The sequence below is a fragment of the Ptiloglossa arizonensis genome, chromosome 3 (assembly GCF_051014685.1).
Source record: "Ptiloglossa arizonensis isolate GNS036 chromosome 3, iyPtiAriz1_principal, whole genome shotgun sequence".
In the NCBI taxonomy this organism is placed as follows: domain Eukaryota; kingdom Metazoa; phylum Arthropoda; class Insecta; order Hymenoptera; family Colletidae; genus Ptiloglossa; species Ptiloglossa arizonensis.
The window spans coordinates 7,099,062-7,117,200 of record NC_135050.1 but is presented as its reverse complement, the minus strand read 5'-3'; the positions used below and the strand labels follow the sequence as shown (position 1 = coordinate 7,117,200).

Here is an 18,139-nt window from a genome sequence, read left to right as displayed (position 1 = left end):
TTTCCGTGCAATTGAATATCTAGGTTGGCTTAGCAAAGTTGAAAATCGTGGACTCCTAGCATTCCAGTTCTGTTGACATCTGTTTTTTGACATTTCAAGTAAATGCTTCGCTGGTTCGAATTATTGACGTTTTATCGACAAGCAAATAGTTTACTGATTAATGCTACGTTTCTCTGTCAGAATCACTGATATCAAAACAAAAATCTAAGGAAGATCGACGATTCTACCAACAACGTATACACTAACTGTAAAAGTATAATTGTATTTTTGCGACTGCTTAAATAAAAAAAAAAAAAAAAAAAACAGTACTTTTCAGCACTTTTTTGAGTTTCTTACTTTTTACAACTTGAATCTTCAATTATAAAATCTGAAAAGTTTCCTAATATGTGCCAACGCGATTCAAATGCGTTCGATATTTTTGAAATTATTGTATTGGTCTAATAGATGTTTTTCTATCACGAATAATAACCATGTTACTCGGATAGCCTATTTTAAATGCTTCATCCTTTATATGATATGGTATGCATTATGAAACAGGAATTTCGGTATACAGTAGAGTAGGAGAAATTGAGCAAAAATGTGATTGAAAATTTTTGCCATTTAATAACTCCTTCCCCTCTATGTTTTCTTTTTAATAAGCTATCAAATAATCCATCGTAAATCGAATTCGGTTTACGGGCACTTCGGTTCGTCCATTGAGCTACTATATATCCTTTACGACACTCTCGATGGTTTTCAATTTATGAGTTTTTTTACCTTTTGTTTTTACAGTTAGAATTATACATTTACCATTTCACATTGTAATCACACCTGAATGCATAATTAATTACATAGAAGTAAAAAAGAATGATTTAGCAATGAAAAGAGTACAGTACTTTACAATAAAGTGCTTTGGTCGGATAATAGGACATTGGAGTAGAACAGCATTCGGATAATGGAGGTTTTACTATAATTAGTAATCATTTCCAAACACTAATCACGAAATAGTTTACCTACTACTAATTGGAGTAAACGGTAACACCCGACATAGCAACCGAGACAAGCAGAGCATTTAATAGATGTCTAAGTCTAATCTGCCAACCGGATGCAAGAGTTGATTAATAGTTCATCGAAATCGATTTGACAGCAGACAACTGTTGATAAGTGTAAAATCGATTAACTGTCCCGTGATGGAGTATACATTTATTGAAGAAAATGTTCACACGCGGATAAAATTAGTAAATAATTGCAAATAGGGGAACTAATACCTAGAGTTAAGTACTTCTCGCGCAAAAATCGTGGAGTTTATTTTATAGCAAAAACGTTTCGTTGATTGTAGTAAATAGGAAAGATTTTGCCCTTTGGAATTAAAAATTGAAAACCATCGACAAATCGAGTTCGTATTTAGATCAGTCAGAAATTAAAGTTTCCTTTTGCTTCGTTTAGACTTATTTCAACGAAAACACGAGTGAAAAATAACGACAGAAATATAGTATTAAAAATTGAGGACGACTGAAATGGAATTTTTAATTTTATTGTATACCGAAACTTCTTCCTTTCATAATACACACTCTCTGATATAAAAGATGGAGCATTTGAAACAGGTCATCCAAAAAACTTAGCTATTATTCGCTATAGAAAAAAATGCATTAGATCAATCTCGTTGATTCATAATCCGATGTTGAAAATTTTCTCGTAGATAAGAGTGTAGAATAAATACGAAAATCGACTCCGTTTTGTTAAACGAAACGATAAATTGTTCATTCACCCTTTAACACACAGCATTGTAAGATGCATAAAATGACCCACGATTAAAGGTCATAGAAAATCATCAAAGATCAACCTGGATACGAAATTATTTACTCTATTGAAAGATAAGTGGAAAACCAAATCACTCCATTTATGAAAACAAAGCTGACCTATGCAACTCCTCTATACATTCACCTACGAGAAAATTGTATTTGTAGCACGTTAGCGAATGGTGTGTGCATCATCAAAGATCAACTTGGATACGAAATTATTTACTCTATTGAAAGATAAGTGGAAAACCAAATCACTCCATTTATGAAAACAAAGCTGACCTATGCAACTCCTCTATACATTCACCTACGAGAAAATTGTATTTGTAGCACGTTAGCGAATGGTGTGTGCGTGTGTGAGAGAAAGAGAAAGAGAAAGTACGAGCAACCCTTTACATGAGGTTGTAACTGGTCGTAAGCCTACGAGACCTTGGAATTTTCCGCATTTCGAACACAATAGAGGGTCATCTCGTCTGGTTGTCGTCTAGCAACCACCTGAGCGAGCCAACATGGCCACTCTACATCTCTATAATACATCTACTGTAATACATCTCCAAGACCTGTGACATAAGTCATGTATAGACCCCAAATTTTAAAGGGTTGTCGCCTTGAACGAGAGATTTCAAGCATATAGAAAATAATAATTTTGAATCCATAATGAAACTGGAGACAACGTTAATTACTTGTTATAAATTATTATGGCATTATATGTTATAAAATTTTGATCAATTCCCTTGGTAATGAGAGAAATTTTAAAGTTCGTTTACATTAACGATCTTTACGGTCGTATGTACGCTATCAGCCACCACAGCAAGGAATCATACTAATCTTATACTTTATTCAACTATGTATTAGTTTACACTTTCTCTGAACGAACCTGAATGTCTAAAGAATCTGTCAACGAATATTAGAGATAACGGAATCCAGTAAAGAGGAAAGGCTTAATGATTTTCCTTAATGGAAAACTGCATATATTGCGGCACTATGAAGATATAAAAAGTAAAGATTCTTCTGTATGTTCAAACGGAAAGATTAAGAGCGGAAGACACCAAACTAATTATTTTTGCGATACATGTAATCGAGAAGGACATACAGGACTGATTTGAAAGATACCATACGATGGAGAAGTATAAAATATAATTATTACATAAAAACATTACATTAAAACACATTGTTGTACGAACGTATATCCAAAGTTCACAAAAGAATTAATAAATCTTGGTTATCTTTCATAATCTTAAATGTTATGTATCACTGCTTTTTCGAGGGAAATTAATTCCAAACGATACGACACTCATGTCCAAATTAAATACGACCGCAAAGGGTTAATACTGTAGAATACCAGCGAATGGTTTGTGTGTGTATGAGTCTGTGTGAGAAAGCATGAGGGCGAGCAAAGATACGAGCGACCCTTTTCGAGCGTAGAGGATAGCACAAGTTTTTTGTAAATTCAACGATTATGGATATTAAGGCTGTCGTATAAACTTATTCCAAGAAAATAAAAAATAATCATTTTGAATCCATAACGAAACTGATGACAATGTTAATTATTTGTTATAAAATTTTGATCGATTCCCTTGCTAATGGGAGAAATTTTAAAGGTTGTTCACATTAATACTGTAGGATGTTAGCGAATGGTGTCTCTGCTATGTGAGAAAGCATGAGGGCGAGCAAAGGTACGAGCAATCTTTTACGAGAGGTCTTAAAGGTCCCTGCAGGTGCGACAATAAGTGTAGAGGGTAAGTCTGGTGGATTTTCCGCAACACTGACACAGTGCAGGCTCACCATCTGACGACCACCTGAAAGATCTAAGTCTAAGATCTAAGTTACCAAAATTCTGGAGTATAAGAAGGATCGTCGCCTTGAACGAAGGTTGGTTGTTGTAATAACGTGTCCCTGAACAGAGATGGTTGAATCCAGTGTGTCTTAGGGTATGGTCAATTGCAGTGTGACTCGAATCGAGGACGATACGTCGCGGACTAAAAAGCAACGTATAGTTGATTACGATTGTGGAGTATCTAAAGAAGTGCTGTCTACTGTAGATACGGTGTAGTTTAGTAGATTACAATTTCGAAGTACTTCGAGAAGTGTTGTTTACTCGGGATACACCGTTGTTGTTCGTTATAATTCGTGTATTGGTAGAATTAATATTTCTGACACTCGCCACCCTTAAAGTAAACCCTACAGTACATTTTGTAATATATTGGAAACTGTTTATAGAATGATAAATTCCTAAAATACCAAGCCAGAATAAAATCATTTTTAACGATATTTAAACTTACATTCTCCCTCGATTATTTAATTCTTAGTTTATATTAGATGAAATTTCCCAGTGCAGGTCCACCGTCTGACGACCACCTGAGAGATCTAAGTTTATGCTCTCTTCATTCCCCAAGACGCGTGCCATAAGTTACATAGGCCCCAAATTCTGGTGTATAAAAAGGGGCCGTCCCCTTGAACGAAGGTTGGTGTTATAATAGCGTGTCTTTGAAGAGAGACTGGAAGTTGACTCCAGAGTTTCTTAGGGTGTAATCGATTGTAGTGTAACTTGAAACGAAAACGGTACATCGCGAACTAGTGCTGTCTACTATAGATACAATATAGTTGATTACGATTGCAAAGTATCTTCAGAGCAGCGATGTTTCTCTATTGTGGTATTAGCGTGTCTCTGGACGAGGTTAGTGCATCGTGAGCCAGAGAATAGAGGATAGCGATTACGATTTCAAAGTATCTACCTCGAGAAGTTTCGTTCACTCGTTATACGCCGTTGTTGTTTGTCATAACTCGCGTGATAGTTGAATTAATATTTCCAATATTCTCCACCTTAGATAAAATCCTACATATTGTGTGTCATTGATCTTCAAATATCCTCTATTTACGAATAAATCCTAAAAATGGTAAACCAATTTTCTCCAACGTTCATTTAGATTCTTCATCAGTTAAGATCACGTAGTTTGGTTTACGATGTGTGGATAAGAATCGTGTTGTTTTTGAAATGGTTATTAGAGCATTTTTAAAGTTTATCTCTATTTTCAAGGATTTGAGTACAGCTGAGAAGTATAAGGTAACTTTTTCCGGGAAAGAGTGCAGTTGCACCACTCTTGCACTTACGGTGCATCCTAGGCCCACAAGCAGCGTTAAAACTTATAGCAATTTCATAGGGTGATTTCCTCGAGCAAAGAGTTTCCGTGCAACGTTCCTTTGGAGTCTTTTTACAGGACGACTACTTTCAGTATCCTAGATATTACATAACGAGAAAATAGCCCCAATTTTCATCGGTATTAATACATGTTCTCTCACGGATGATGGAAGAGAGCTTGAACTTGATCACAACGAAATGGATTTGATGGAAGAAGATTAGGATACTCTGAGAATTCAATCATGGCGCATTTGAACCCTCTTACATATCAACCGAGAAGTACTTCGTGAATTTTATAAGATTTTAAACATCCCAAACCACTAACCATTTTTATCGTTTATCGTTCACACAAATTATCATATCGGTCACATTGCATTCCTAATTGTTTTACATTTCTTTATTATCGGTAAATAAATATTATTCGTTCATAAATGAAGGTTCATTTGCTAAATAATCGGGTTTACGAACTCTGCAGGAGTCAATAAGATTGCTAACAATTTTGAAACACCTCGTACAAAGAGATCAAGAACCACGGAAACTAACGATAAAATTGTATTGCTTCAATTTTGCTTAAAGTTTCAGGAAAGAGAAATACCCCGTGAATCCATTCGTGTAATTAATAAGTCTCCAAATGAAATGGCAAATATCTGGAGGTTGTTCAACGTTCACGCGGAGAGGAATTTCGTGTAACAGATTAAATGGATACTCGTGATCTGCACTTACCTTATTGTTCGGGAAAGTGCCATCCTTATCAATAGCGTTGACTTGAGTAACCTTACTGCCGACTGGTTCACCCTCGAGTACGGTTTCTTGCTCACGTTCGGTGAACAAAGGTATTTCGTCGTTTACGTCCTCCAGGACAATGTGGACGGTCGCTTCGGATGCGAGTTGTTGGGCGCCATTGTTCTACAGGAGAGAATTGCCTTTATCTCGCGTACACATTGTATTTTCCGTTCGATTCGGTTTCGTCGTTACCTTTCGGTTAAACATAATCGTAATTGCTTAGGAACAACGAGATCGATTCGGTCAATTTACTCAGTGTGTTCCGATCGAACAAATTCAAGTTGAAAATCGATGCTTGGAATTAGATGTTTTTTCATCTCTGAGGTAGTAAGTTACACCCGTGTTCTATGTATGCATGTTAAGCGCATATTTGTAGGCATTGTATTTTGTATTCGAAATACGAGTCACGTATCAGACTCTGCTGAAGAAAGGAAATATTGGACATTCAAGAAAAATATTGTTTGGAATTTCTAATGGAAATATTTCGTTTGTGTTGCGCATATAATCTTTGCACAATGAAAACCACGATCTAGGAATAATACGAATTATTTTTCTTATCGCCTCGGTATAAATTTTTAAGTTCATCTTCCATAATTTTAAATAGTCCGGAAAATTTCCAACTTTAACTACTTTCGTAAGTATAAACAATAAGCAATAAAATACATAAATAAAATGCACAGTAGCTCGAGTCGTTGTTAATAAACATAAAGTGAGTCATCGTTACAAGGTTTATTACCGTTTTCGACACACCGCTCTAATAAAAAGTAAAAAACGATATCGTACCATTTATGAATTATATACCCAATCTCGAATTTCAACTAAATTTATTAACCAAATTCTGTTTCTAATTCTACGTCAATTATACGAAGTGTGTAACACGTAACACGGACTTGTCGACAAATTTGCGAAATTTTGCGATTAATCTTGTATTTGGACAATTTATACAATCTTCGGTATTTTCGTAAATTCTTTGACGCGAATGTTCAATTTCACAAAATTGTTCGCTCCGTCGTTTCGCGTAGTACCTAGAGAGAAACTTGAGGATATCTTGCGAGAGGACGATAAATTTGAAAAAAATTCGGCCGAGCGAATGAAAAGAGAGAAATGTCTTTTCATTTGCAAATAAGCATTAACGCAGAAATCGTGAAGAGCGTGTACCCCTACTTCGTTGCGCGGCGGTACTTACTGCCTCAGAAATACAGGTTACAGATATTCCAGTGCGACGACACTACTGGAATATAAATAATACCGCGATTCGTAAGCGGATTTTCAAGTTGCTCCTTCCCCAGTTTCTAAGGGATTAAAGAACGACGGTTATTTAACCGCAGAGATTGCACTCCGCGACCACTCAAAAATTTCGAGGGGAGTGCATTCGTTGCGGAATGTCTTAACCGCGTCCAATATCGCGTTGCTCGTGCTACGAAAAAGAGGAGACATCGTTCAACGATATCCCGAGACCGCGACATCACCGAAATTTCGCGATTCTTCGAACTACGCGAAACATTTGTCGATATTTTACGTGTTTCCTGTTACACCGAGGTGGACGTCGCTGCAACAGGAAGTGGCTTCCGGCTCATAAATAACTTGAAAATCCGCAATAGAATAAAATCCTTCGTAACTGTCCCTACTTTCGAGCAAACTGACATTGAGAATTAATCGTGGCATTACCATCATTGTGCGTACTTATTATTTCGATTTTTGGGTATACGTGAACACGGAAAATGCGAAAATTAAAAATATACGTGGTAATCAATTTTATGAGACCAAATATTACAAGAGACGTAACCGAAGCAAGCATATTTTATTTTAGATAAATTTCGGTTCCTTATTTAGATCGGATCCTCTTTGGTAGAGAATTGTTTCAATTTATACAAAGAAAATAAGAAAAAAAATTGTTTTTATTATTTAAACACATTTTACGTTCGTTCGACAAACAAATAATCGTTTATTTTCGATATACATTTCCTCGTATATCGAAATTCTTTTTACGATATTTATTTAGCAAATTTCTCCTTATTAGACAGGAAGAACAATTGGTCATTGTCCAACGTAATAAAAAACCGATACTTCCCCATTTTATCCCAAGTTAACAAGTTAATATCAACAGTAAACGTTAATACAAATCCTCGGTCCTTCTCGTGCTAAATCACAAGCTTTACACACTTTCTATTTTCTACTTATAAATATAATTTTTGCATACACGTATCTACTTTATCCGTATATTTACATACGTGTTTCGAGTGCAATTTCATCCGATACAAAATTCGAACATATTGGATCGAAAGTATGATCTAAAATAAAATATGCTTGCTCCGAGCACATTCCTTGTATAACTTACGTACATACGTGCAAGAGTACCAAACACGTAGTTCGTTGGTACAGACACAAGTACACCGGTAAGTAACCTTCTCTCGAGGCGACTACGTTTTTAATTCTCGTTTCGAAAGCTCGAGGTAATAGAGCACGTGCAACGAAAGGAAGCTCATAAACCACAGACACACGTATTCGCGTACGCCTCGAGCATCGAAATCCACGCACGTGGCTGCGAATTCGAAAAGCGCGCCCCTCCGCGCGCAACGACAACTTATTATGCACGTACCTCCACTCGTATCGTCAGATTGTACTCCTTTATGCTTTCGTAATCCAGCTGATGGTTAACCTTGATGTCCGCCCAGGTGACGGCCTTCTCGGCCCGTTGCTGAAGGTAAAACGTGTTAATCTTGTTGGTCTGTGCCGTGGAGCCGGGCATTAGCCGGTAAAACACCGTCGGATTATTGTCGATCCCCGAGCTGTCGACACACACCAGAGTCACATGTTACAAAATCCAGCCAGGGCCGCAATCAGCTCCGCAGCGGAGTCGACTTAACAAACGGAAACGGGAAACGGAAACAGAAACGAGAACGGAAATCTCCTAGGGTAGACATATGTGTATCGAAAAAATACAAAGGCTAGACAATTCACCGACTAGGAGAGACTGGACGCGTACAGCCTCGAAACGAAAGATCACCATGCGATTCATCGATTGTACACCATCCATTCGTTTCTACCCCTCTTTTTCTTTTCTTTTTTCTTTCTTACTTGTTTTCTTTTCTTTTTTGTCTCTTCCCTTTTCCCCGATAAACGAAACGCTCCCACCCTTTGATCGGACATCGCGAAGAGAGAGGAAAAAAAAAAGAAGTACGTCGGTGTGCCGCGATACGATTTAGGATTGAAGATAATATGCCTAACGCGGCGCACTTCCCGTCGTCGCCTGCCTTTTCCGTTTCTAGTGCGTCTAGCACGCACGTGATCCGAATGAAAGTTTCAGTACGTCCACAACCTAAGCACACCACGGTCTCGGAAGGCGTTTTGCAAGTGGTATCGTTGCTAATTCTAAAGCTACGCCCATTATACGCGTCCCAGTTACCACCCCCAGCTTTCTGCGAGCAGATTCGTTAGTGGCGTCTTGTCACGCTGCGCTGCGTAGTTCGTGTGTCTCATCGTACGTACGTTTTATCGTGTTTCCGCGATCCTATGGGGACTATCGGTCGAGGATGCTTTTGGCGGAAAAATTCTGAGAGGTTGCGGAGCAATCGAGCTCTGTAATTTGTTCGTGGCACGAGAAATGGGACGATCGAGCGTTCCTTCGTCTCTGTGGGATTGAGGGCCGCGTATGCAAAGTTGAAAACAATGTATCGTATTGATCTTTCAGGATCTGTTTCACGTCGCAAAAGGAGAGTGCTCCAGAACCTCGTCAAAATTCTCGTCGGTGGAAATAATTTTTGCTCGGTGAACTCCAATCGCTGAGAGCTCGAAGGAATTTCAAAAGGCCTCGTAACTCTGAGAGGTTTTCTGCCATTTGAGTAATTCTTCTAATCCCGGGTATAAATTACACGGTTCGAGATACAAACGGATTTTACTTCGCTACGTTTAAATGATGAATTTAGAATGCAGATGGTTTCATCGAAACTGAGTCGATCCAAATAAAAAGTTTGAAATCCTGACAGAAAGTATTTGTCGATTACCACGAAAGTTCAACAGTTTCGCAATGATGCACGATTTATTTCCAGATAAATAAGAGTATCGATTTTCAGGATGAAACGTACGAGCATTAGTTTTTAAAGTCCACAAAAGTAAAAGGAGACTCGAACCATTGAAATTTAACGAAATACTCTCAAACCTTTCGAGACTCGAAACTTCATTCAAGTTTCGAGATTCTTAAGATCTTCAAGACTCGAGAGAGATGCTTGAAGCGATTAAAAATTCACCGGGATACTCTAGCAGCGGTAATGGAACCTAATCGATTATGCGTTCGCTTCAACGTGCATGAAGATGACCAAATTATTAAAGTGGTACAAATTGAAATATTCTTCTTGAAACGTATTCAAAACGTTTCTGGATACATGAATTTCACTCTTTCGAAACGACTGGTCTCGTACATTTTTAAAAAAAAGCCCGCAATGTTCTTTAGATAAATTCGTCCTTTTCATAAAGTAGATTAAAGAATGTTGAACCGTGATAAAAAATAAAGTATATCAAAAATGTAATTCTCATAAATTGGACGACGTACGCTTCGCTTCGCTAATTTGAATCTCTTTGCAAGTTTTAATCTTTATGTTTCACATTGTTTAATTAAGAAATTCATTCAACATTGGCCGAATAAAATCATCGCGAATTCTTGCGACACAAAATTTTGTGTTCAATGTGTACAAATTTGGAAAAGTATTTCATCGTATGCCAATTGTACGAAACAATATATGACAAATAAAACTACTGAATATGAAAAAGCATAAATACAGAAACAGCTAAACGTATAATATGTATCCTCCGAGCAAAACAAAGTAACTGGTGGTCAACTTTTTGAAGACATATTCATATTTACTACTCAAAGAATGTAAACACTAAATGTACCTCGTTTTTTACTCGCTCGACAATTTGCAAAATGAATAGTACGTCTTACTAAAAACGTGCAGTTTGTACGACGTACAAAATATTTCTGACACGTATGTTGAACTAATAGTACAAAATGAAGTTTCTTTACATTTACATTGAAAACAATGCTTGTACAGAAAGCTCAGCAATGAATGGAATAACTGCGAAGCTATTGATTCTATGTGCAAAAAAAAACAAATCGAAAAGGTCGTATAATATTCTCAAGAAACTTGAATTCGAAAATACATAGTTCACGTGGGCGTTAAACTGGCAAATCTCGATCGAAATTTAGTAAATTATGCACGTGGTATTTTATACCCGGTTTTCTCGAAAACGAAACCTTAGGCTAGAAAATTTTGCTCCACCTGTTTAATTTATTTTTGCACGCAGAATCACCTATTCTCAGTTGTACCACTCACTGTCGAATATCCAACGTATCGAAAAGGACCCAAAATACACTTTCAACATGAAAATACAAGATCGATAACGAGCAAAGCAAAATTTAACCACGCTCGTTGCTTCTTAAATTTAACAACAGTGTTCGACGTTATAAAAAACATCAACGGACCATCGAACGATAATTCGCTGTAACTATTATTGTACACGACTCGTAACGACCAACAGATACGTGAATCGAGAGAATATATCAAACGAAAATATATCATTGATATCTCAACAACTTATCGTGAAGTTTCCTAAATAAAAATCTTGTTATAGAATAATAATTTTCCACACGGATACTTGATCGAATCCCTACGGTACGAGAGTCGAGTGAAGATTGAAATTCAATGGTGTACAAAAGTATATAAATTTTCCACTGGAAAGTTTCGAACTTGCTCGAATAAATTGGCCACTTGGACGCAGTCACCGATCATCATTGTTGCCTACATGGCTGTGGTGTTATCTGTTAGACGTCCACGGAGCGTTTGGACGGCTGCTCGTCGAGTGCTCAAAAGGCCAGGAATTAATGGCGCACCGTTTGTCAATGCGAGTGACCGCCGGAACATCGCTTCGAAGCAACGTCCGATCGTGGACGGAACGTCGAAGAAGGAAACGGAACCCCGAAACCGACGTCCGCGCGTCGTTGAATGCCGAGCGTTGTTAGAATTCTGATAAACGGCGCCCGATTCGCGAACACTCGTCGCAGCGGTCTCTCTCCATAGCTGGCTTTCGTGAATTCCCAACGGCGAGCCGCCTGGTCCGAATAGAGGTCATAAACGAAGACACTACGATCAGCTTAGCGAAACTAAATCCAGCTTTGCATTCATTTTTCGACGATTAATACCATTTGATGTCTGATCCCGGCACGCGGATGTTTGCAGCTTCCGTAGCGGGTTGAGCTATTTCACACGCGATTTTATCAAGAGAATCCCTTGAGAAAGGTGAATTCCTCTTTCTCGCCGTGCACCGACATGTCTCTCTCGTATTTTTCAACGTTTTATATCGCGGCTACGCGAACGTTTCTTCAACGATGAATCGTTTAAATTTTGTATCACATATTTTTACGATTTTCCAATCTTGGACCGTGCCACCTATCGAAAGATTACGAAAATCTTCACTCGTGCTTGGACACTTCTTGCGCAATTTATTTGCCGTTTATCGAGGTAATTTACTGTCGATAAATTATTCTCTATCTCATGGGCAAAAAAGAGAATGTGGTTCCCAAGCGACGTTATCAATTCAAGACTAATCCGCTTACTCTTGGGCTATTTTGGATCGTGCTTGCGAAAACTGTAAAAATTATTTACGGGGCGAGCATAAGTTTGACTTACGGATTTGTGGAAAAAATGGAATTATCGTATCTTCGCGCAGCATAATCAGCTTACTTGTTCCAAATGAAATTATTCATGGTTCAAATTAAATTAGTTCCGAGTTGTACGATTTCGTGGACATAAAAATAATTCGTGTTGAATGTACAAGGTGAAATCGTAACATGATCAAACATGGAAGTGAATTCTATTTATTTTACGGGCAAAAGATAGTGATCGAAACATAGTTTACGAAGAAATTGGACGTTGTCCTAAAAGCTGAAGAGTCGCAAGAAAAAGGTGAATTGTCCACTCGTATCAATCGTGACACGACGGTGACATCGTGACGCAAAACACTGTTATTATTGTAATAATAATAAAATGTAATGATAATAATGAAATGTCATAACATTGTGATAATTGTATACTAAATTGGACTAGTGTCGAAGTCCACTGCTTCAGGAGGAACGTGAACGAAACACAATACAACAAAATGAGATGAGAAACGTATCTGAGATGCGTTCGCGAACTCTATCGTTGCATCTCGTTTTGTCGTGTTTTGTATCATTCATGTTTTGAACATCTACACGTGTCCAACTTAGAATGACAATATATCTACGTAAGGACGTAGTAATCGCGTTACGATTGATGCGAGTGGACAATTTTTCTTTCTACTGTGACATTTTTTTTAGTTTCTAGGCCAACTTCCCGCATGTCTGCGGTATATTCAATAGTTTTGAAGATAGCATCAGAAGACCAAAAGTTTGGAGAGTCTATCTATCTCTTAAACAAGAGTTTGAAAAAGACACGTATCCTTTATTTTTAATCACACTATGAGTCTATAGTTTTATTAAAATGAGTTCTTTGCTAGAGAAAGTGAACCATTTTTACCCGATATAAGTAATCGAGAATAAAATAGAGAAATTTATTTCTCTACATTTTTTCAACGTGTTCGACAGTCTAATTGAAAAGAAATTATTTTTAGTAATTTTTTTAGCGATGTCGGTTAACAAATAATGTCCGAACCCACGTTTGTACAAACATTCTTCGTTCTTAATGTAACTAGCACTAGCTTCTAAATTTGGTCACCCAGTTTCGTTGAACTTTGGGTAACTTAAAATTTTGAAATGAACACGTGACGAGATATAGAAAATGATACAATGATTTCGAATAGCGTAACGACGGTGCGTTTAAATTTAAGAGCTTTAACGACTGGTAAAAAGAATTACTTAAATAATGGATTGTGCGAAGTTACTTTATTCGGTTAAAATTTTCCTGTCTCTGCGGCAAATTATGAAAAAGAAATGAACGAATAAAAGCGGCTTAAAATCACAACAAAAGCGTGATAAATCCCGCTACAATTTTTCCTACGCGAAGGAAAGTAATAACTTCGAATTAAAAATACGAATTGAATGAAGTGTGTGAAAGCCGATTTTCAAATATCGAGGGAGTACAATGAATTATTGATATTTGATATACATGTAAATACTCATTAACAAGCGATAGGATTTGTAAAATAATTCGCGTTCTGCGTTTCAACGTTTCGAGCCAGCGATCGCGTACTCTGAAATCCAATTGTACCGACTCGAATCATGAATCATTCTCTCTCTAATCCTCAGTTTCGAGCTAATCTGAAACGTAAGCTCTGGGTTTAATAATACTCGCCGGGCAAGGATTAAAGTTTCTAACAAGTTGTAGAACGGACTAAAAAGATTAAAAATTCCGTAACCCGATTTTTAATAATAACCAACCGTAAGAATAAAATGGGATTAGTTTCAAATAATGTACCGAATGGCAAACCAGTAGCTTTGATACAATCCGATCAATTTATTAATGCTCTCTTTGAGGCATTTAAGAGACTGAAAACTAACGTGTGTCGTTATCATAATAAGAAATTACACGTTCTCGGGAATTAGTTTTACGAAACCGTTGTTGTAACTCGATTGATACTCTCATTGTAAAATTAATATTTAACAAAACGCTTAATATTTTCTTTTTCCTCCTTTAATGATTGAGTCTGAAATTGAAGATAGAGATGTGCCACATATTCTCCAATTTTATTGACAATTTTGCACGTTTGTAGAGCGACGAAAATTAAGAGATACTCGAGTATTCCTTTTATTTATTAAATTCGAGTTTAAGAGATTAATGAAACTACTCTCAAAAATTTCAGCCACCTGATACTACTTTCAAAATTATTGTATATACACGAAACAGTTTTTTAAAAAAATTCTATTTAGTTTTCAGTGGAAAATAACACGATCCATTTACACATCGACGAAAAGAAAACAAAGAAAAAAAAAATCACTTTATAAAACTGACAACGATTTATCATCTAAAGGAGACTTTTACAATTATTCTTCGTACGTTTTCAACCGTCAATTTGTATACAATTTAAGTCTGAATTCAAAAACAAGACAGTTCACTGTAACTTTGTCTTTCCAATAAATGTATACGTGTAAGCAGTAAAAATGATTGTCCTTCGTTTTTGTTAAGTAATTTTACTGCTGTTATATTTCATCAAAATCTATAAAGAATTTATTTCAAAATTTTCCTGTACTTCCAATAGTTTTCAAGATAGAATTTAGATGGAAAAATTCTTAACGTAGAGGAAGTATTCAAAGGTTTCATCCATTAACTTGAATTACCACTACTAAAATAAATACATGCGGTCGTTCTGCAAAATTTGTAAAATTTCATTAAAATCTGCAAAGGAAGAGAGTGAGTCACATATTCTTGCAAGTGAAATTCACGAGACAAGTTCGAAACATCGAAACAAGTCCATTTAATATTGCACACCAGAAAGGATTGGTTCAGTAAACTTTTCCATTGAAAATAGTAACGACCTGCTGTTACACGATATTTAGATTGCGACTAAAAGACAAACATTTTTGCATTGGAGAATACACGCACACTCTGTTTCTGTGTCCGCAATTTTACAAATTGATCCGTACAAACATACCGACAGCTCGAAGCATTGATTGCAAAGGTCGATGAATTTTTCTTCCAATGTTAGAAGAAATTTTATACATGTGAAGATTGTTCGTCGATATTATTCATACCGTGTCACGTTACTAGCCATCGATATGCAGATAATTATTACCGTGTAATAAACACAAATAGCAGTTTCGATTTTACCAAATGAGATCAAGATTACTTTATACAATACGAATCACCAGAAACAAAACACCTAAATTTCTCTCTCGGATTTAAAAATTGAACGAAATGTGTCGAACATAGATGACTTCGAAAAACGAACATAGTAGTCGAAAACTTCTGTCTTTTGAGTTATATTCTTCATAGTTATCAAAGTTATTGGTGTTTCTTCAAAATGTATTTTTATCAATTGCATATTATTGCTGGCAACAGAATGATAATACGTTCATAATAATGAACCTTAATATGCTTTTAAATTGTTTTCGACCCTGTTTCAGGTTCTTTTCAGCGGTACAAATAAAAATTATGCAAAAGAAAAAATACATTGTTCGGTAGAAATTTCACGTATATCTAAAAAGAAATAAACCGAGATGAAAGTTGTACGAATTAAAAAAGTAAACATGAAAACATAAAATGATGTGGACACACGTTCACAATGTTGAATGCGTGAAACCTCAAATAATGTGAAGCATCAAAATAATTCTTCTTTCGCTAAACAACATTATATATTATTGTTTATAGTAATATTGGTGTGAGTTACGTAACTACGTTAATTACAGAATTTCAATGTTTTGCGTTGAGATCTCACGTATCGAAGACATTGAGCGCGTGTTCACATTCGTTTCGTGTTTGTAAATTCATTTTATTAATTATTAACACAACTTTTCCTTCGTCGTATCTCTTCCAAACAATTTTTCAAATTTTCACTCAACAATATATTCTTTCTTTTAGACAATTTCAGCTCGTATTACCGAACAGGAACCCAAAATAGAGTTAAAAGCATTACGAGGACTAAGATTAGCAAATAAACAAATTACTTGTCTAAGACTAAAAGGAATTTTGAAAATCATATTTGTTTCGTCTTCCTTTAAATATTCCACGATAGACGTTTATCGAAAATCTTCTCATTTTTCTATTCCAAATTTCTAAGTTCAACGTCATTTTGAGGTCGTATTATGGTTCACCACGCCTTGGTATTACCTGTAACACTCAAGAGATCAAGGTATCTAGTCCTTTTCAAAGTAACATTAACGACCTTCGTAACTCTACAGCAAATAACTCCAGTCAAAAATACTAATCTGCTCGTAACGTTCGCCCGTTGAAACGTTTTAAATAATATTCTACAACGGATTCGTATATTTTTTGATTCACGAGAGATGTTCATGGGTGATGTTTTTTTTTTTTTGGTGACTCACCTTGTCTGCGAAACACAGGGTACGTCGGTGCACAGAGAGAAAGAATTCCGTTCCTTTCATTTTCGTTGAAATTTTTCGTCCACGACTCCGAAACACGTCTAACAGATACTGAGTGAGGATGTCGCAAGCGATTATCAGGGAACGATAGTGTCGGTTAGTAGCTCGTAAGCGTGGCCCCTCACCTCGAATTTGCATTCGTCTGTGCAACGTACGTGTGAACTGTTGTACCCCTAAGTGGCAAAAAAGCGAGTAAAAAAAGAAAAGAAAGGAAAACACCATCGAATCGCTCTGACAAGAAGACGAAATCAGTAACGACACGAAACGAATAGCGTGAACCTGTTTTACCCGCAGTCGGTGCTCAAATTGTCCCCGAACCATGGTGCGTGGTGTTTGGTAGCCGTGTTTCAGCGTGATATTTATCAATTAACATCGTCTCGCACGACAAATCAAAGAAAATCTCCTGCCATCGTTTTCACTCTTATTCCACCATACTCTAAAGTACCGCATTCGAGATTCAATCGCAACCTCGCGCCAACTGACACTCGCCTTTTCCTGTCTTATTTTTTTTTTTTTTTTTTTTTTTCCCCAACTGAGGAAAGCTCGATTATGGCCGAGTCGGCAAAGCGTGGACCGAGACGGACACCTAATCACGCGACGAGGCACGCGCTTAAATCTACTGCAATTTATTTACGTGTCGACCATGGTTGGTCGACCTGATCGGCTAACGAAGTCCGAGAGATGCTCTAACTAGGTAACTCTCAAGTGTCTAAATTTTTACAGAGCTTGCCGCTGATTGGCGCAAAAAAGTTTGACCGGCAAAAAACCACTACGAGAACACACTACGCTCTCGAAAATAACAAAAAGGTAACGAAAACAGTGTTCCAATGGAAACGAGAATACAAAATGGGACGTACCAAAATGAAACGAAAAAGAAAAAGAAAAAAAAAAAACAAGAAAAAAAAAACAAAAATAGTCACTTTCAGAACAATACGGTAACCTACCGCAGATAAGCAACTGACGAAACATGCCCAAAAATTAATACGGCATTCACGTAATGTACAATACGTATGTATGAAGTATATATAATATGTATACATATCGATGATCTATACTCAATGCAAAATCTCGCAACAAATTGCAAAAGAAAATGGTCGATGAACGGAAAAAATGGCGAATGATGCCCGACAACAGGACGCAAAGCATCGTCAAACGCAAATCGTATGCACACAGGTGGGTGCAGATACACGGAACCAGTTCAATCACTTTGTAAATAATCATTTTACCAGATATCGATTCCGATGAATATTAGACAATTTCGAATAGGTAGTACAAAACTATCGATGGTATTCAAAATCAATCCGTCGAGTTCAATAATGCGATCTTCGAACCATATTTGTGCAATCTACTGTAGTTTCATTTTTTTTTTCA

At 36.7% G+C, this 18,139-nt stretch overlaps 1 protein-coding gene across 1 annotated transcript in view; it reads right to left on the bottom strand.

The window, feature by feature from the left end:
• Nucleotides 1–18,139, bottom strand: part of LOC143144970 (neural-cadherin-like) — a 488,335-nt gene that overhangs the window by 363,356 nt on the left and 106,840 nt on the right. The window contains exons 12-13 of the mRNA XM_076307878.1: nucleotides 8,300–8,489; nucleotides 5,641–5,823 (exon numbers count right to left, since the gene is read on the bottom strand). Of these exons, the coding sequence (XP_076163993.1) occupies nucleotides 5,641–5,823; nucleotides 8,300–8,489 (373 nt within the window). The remainder of the gene's footprint in view (nucleotides 1–5,640; nucleotides 5,824–8,299; nucleotides 8,490–18,139) is intronic.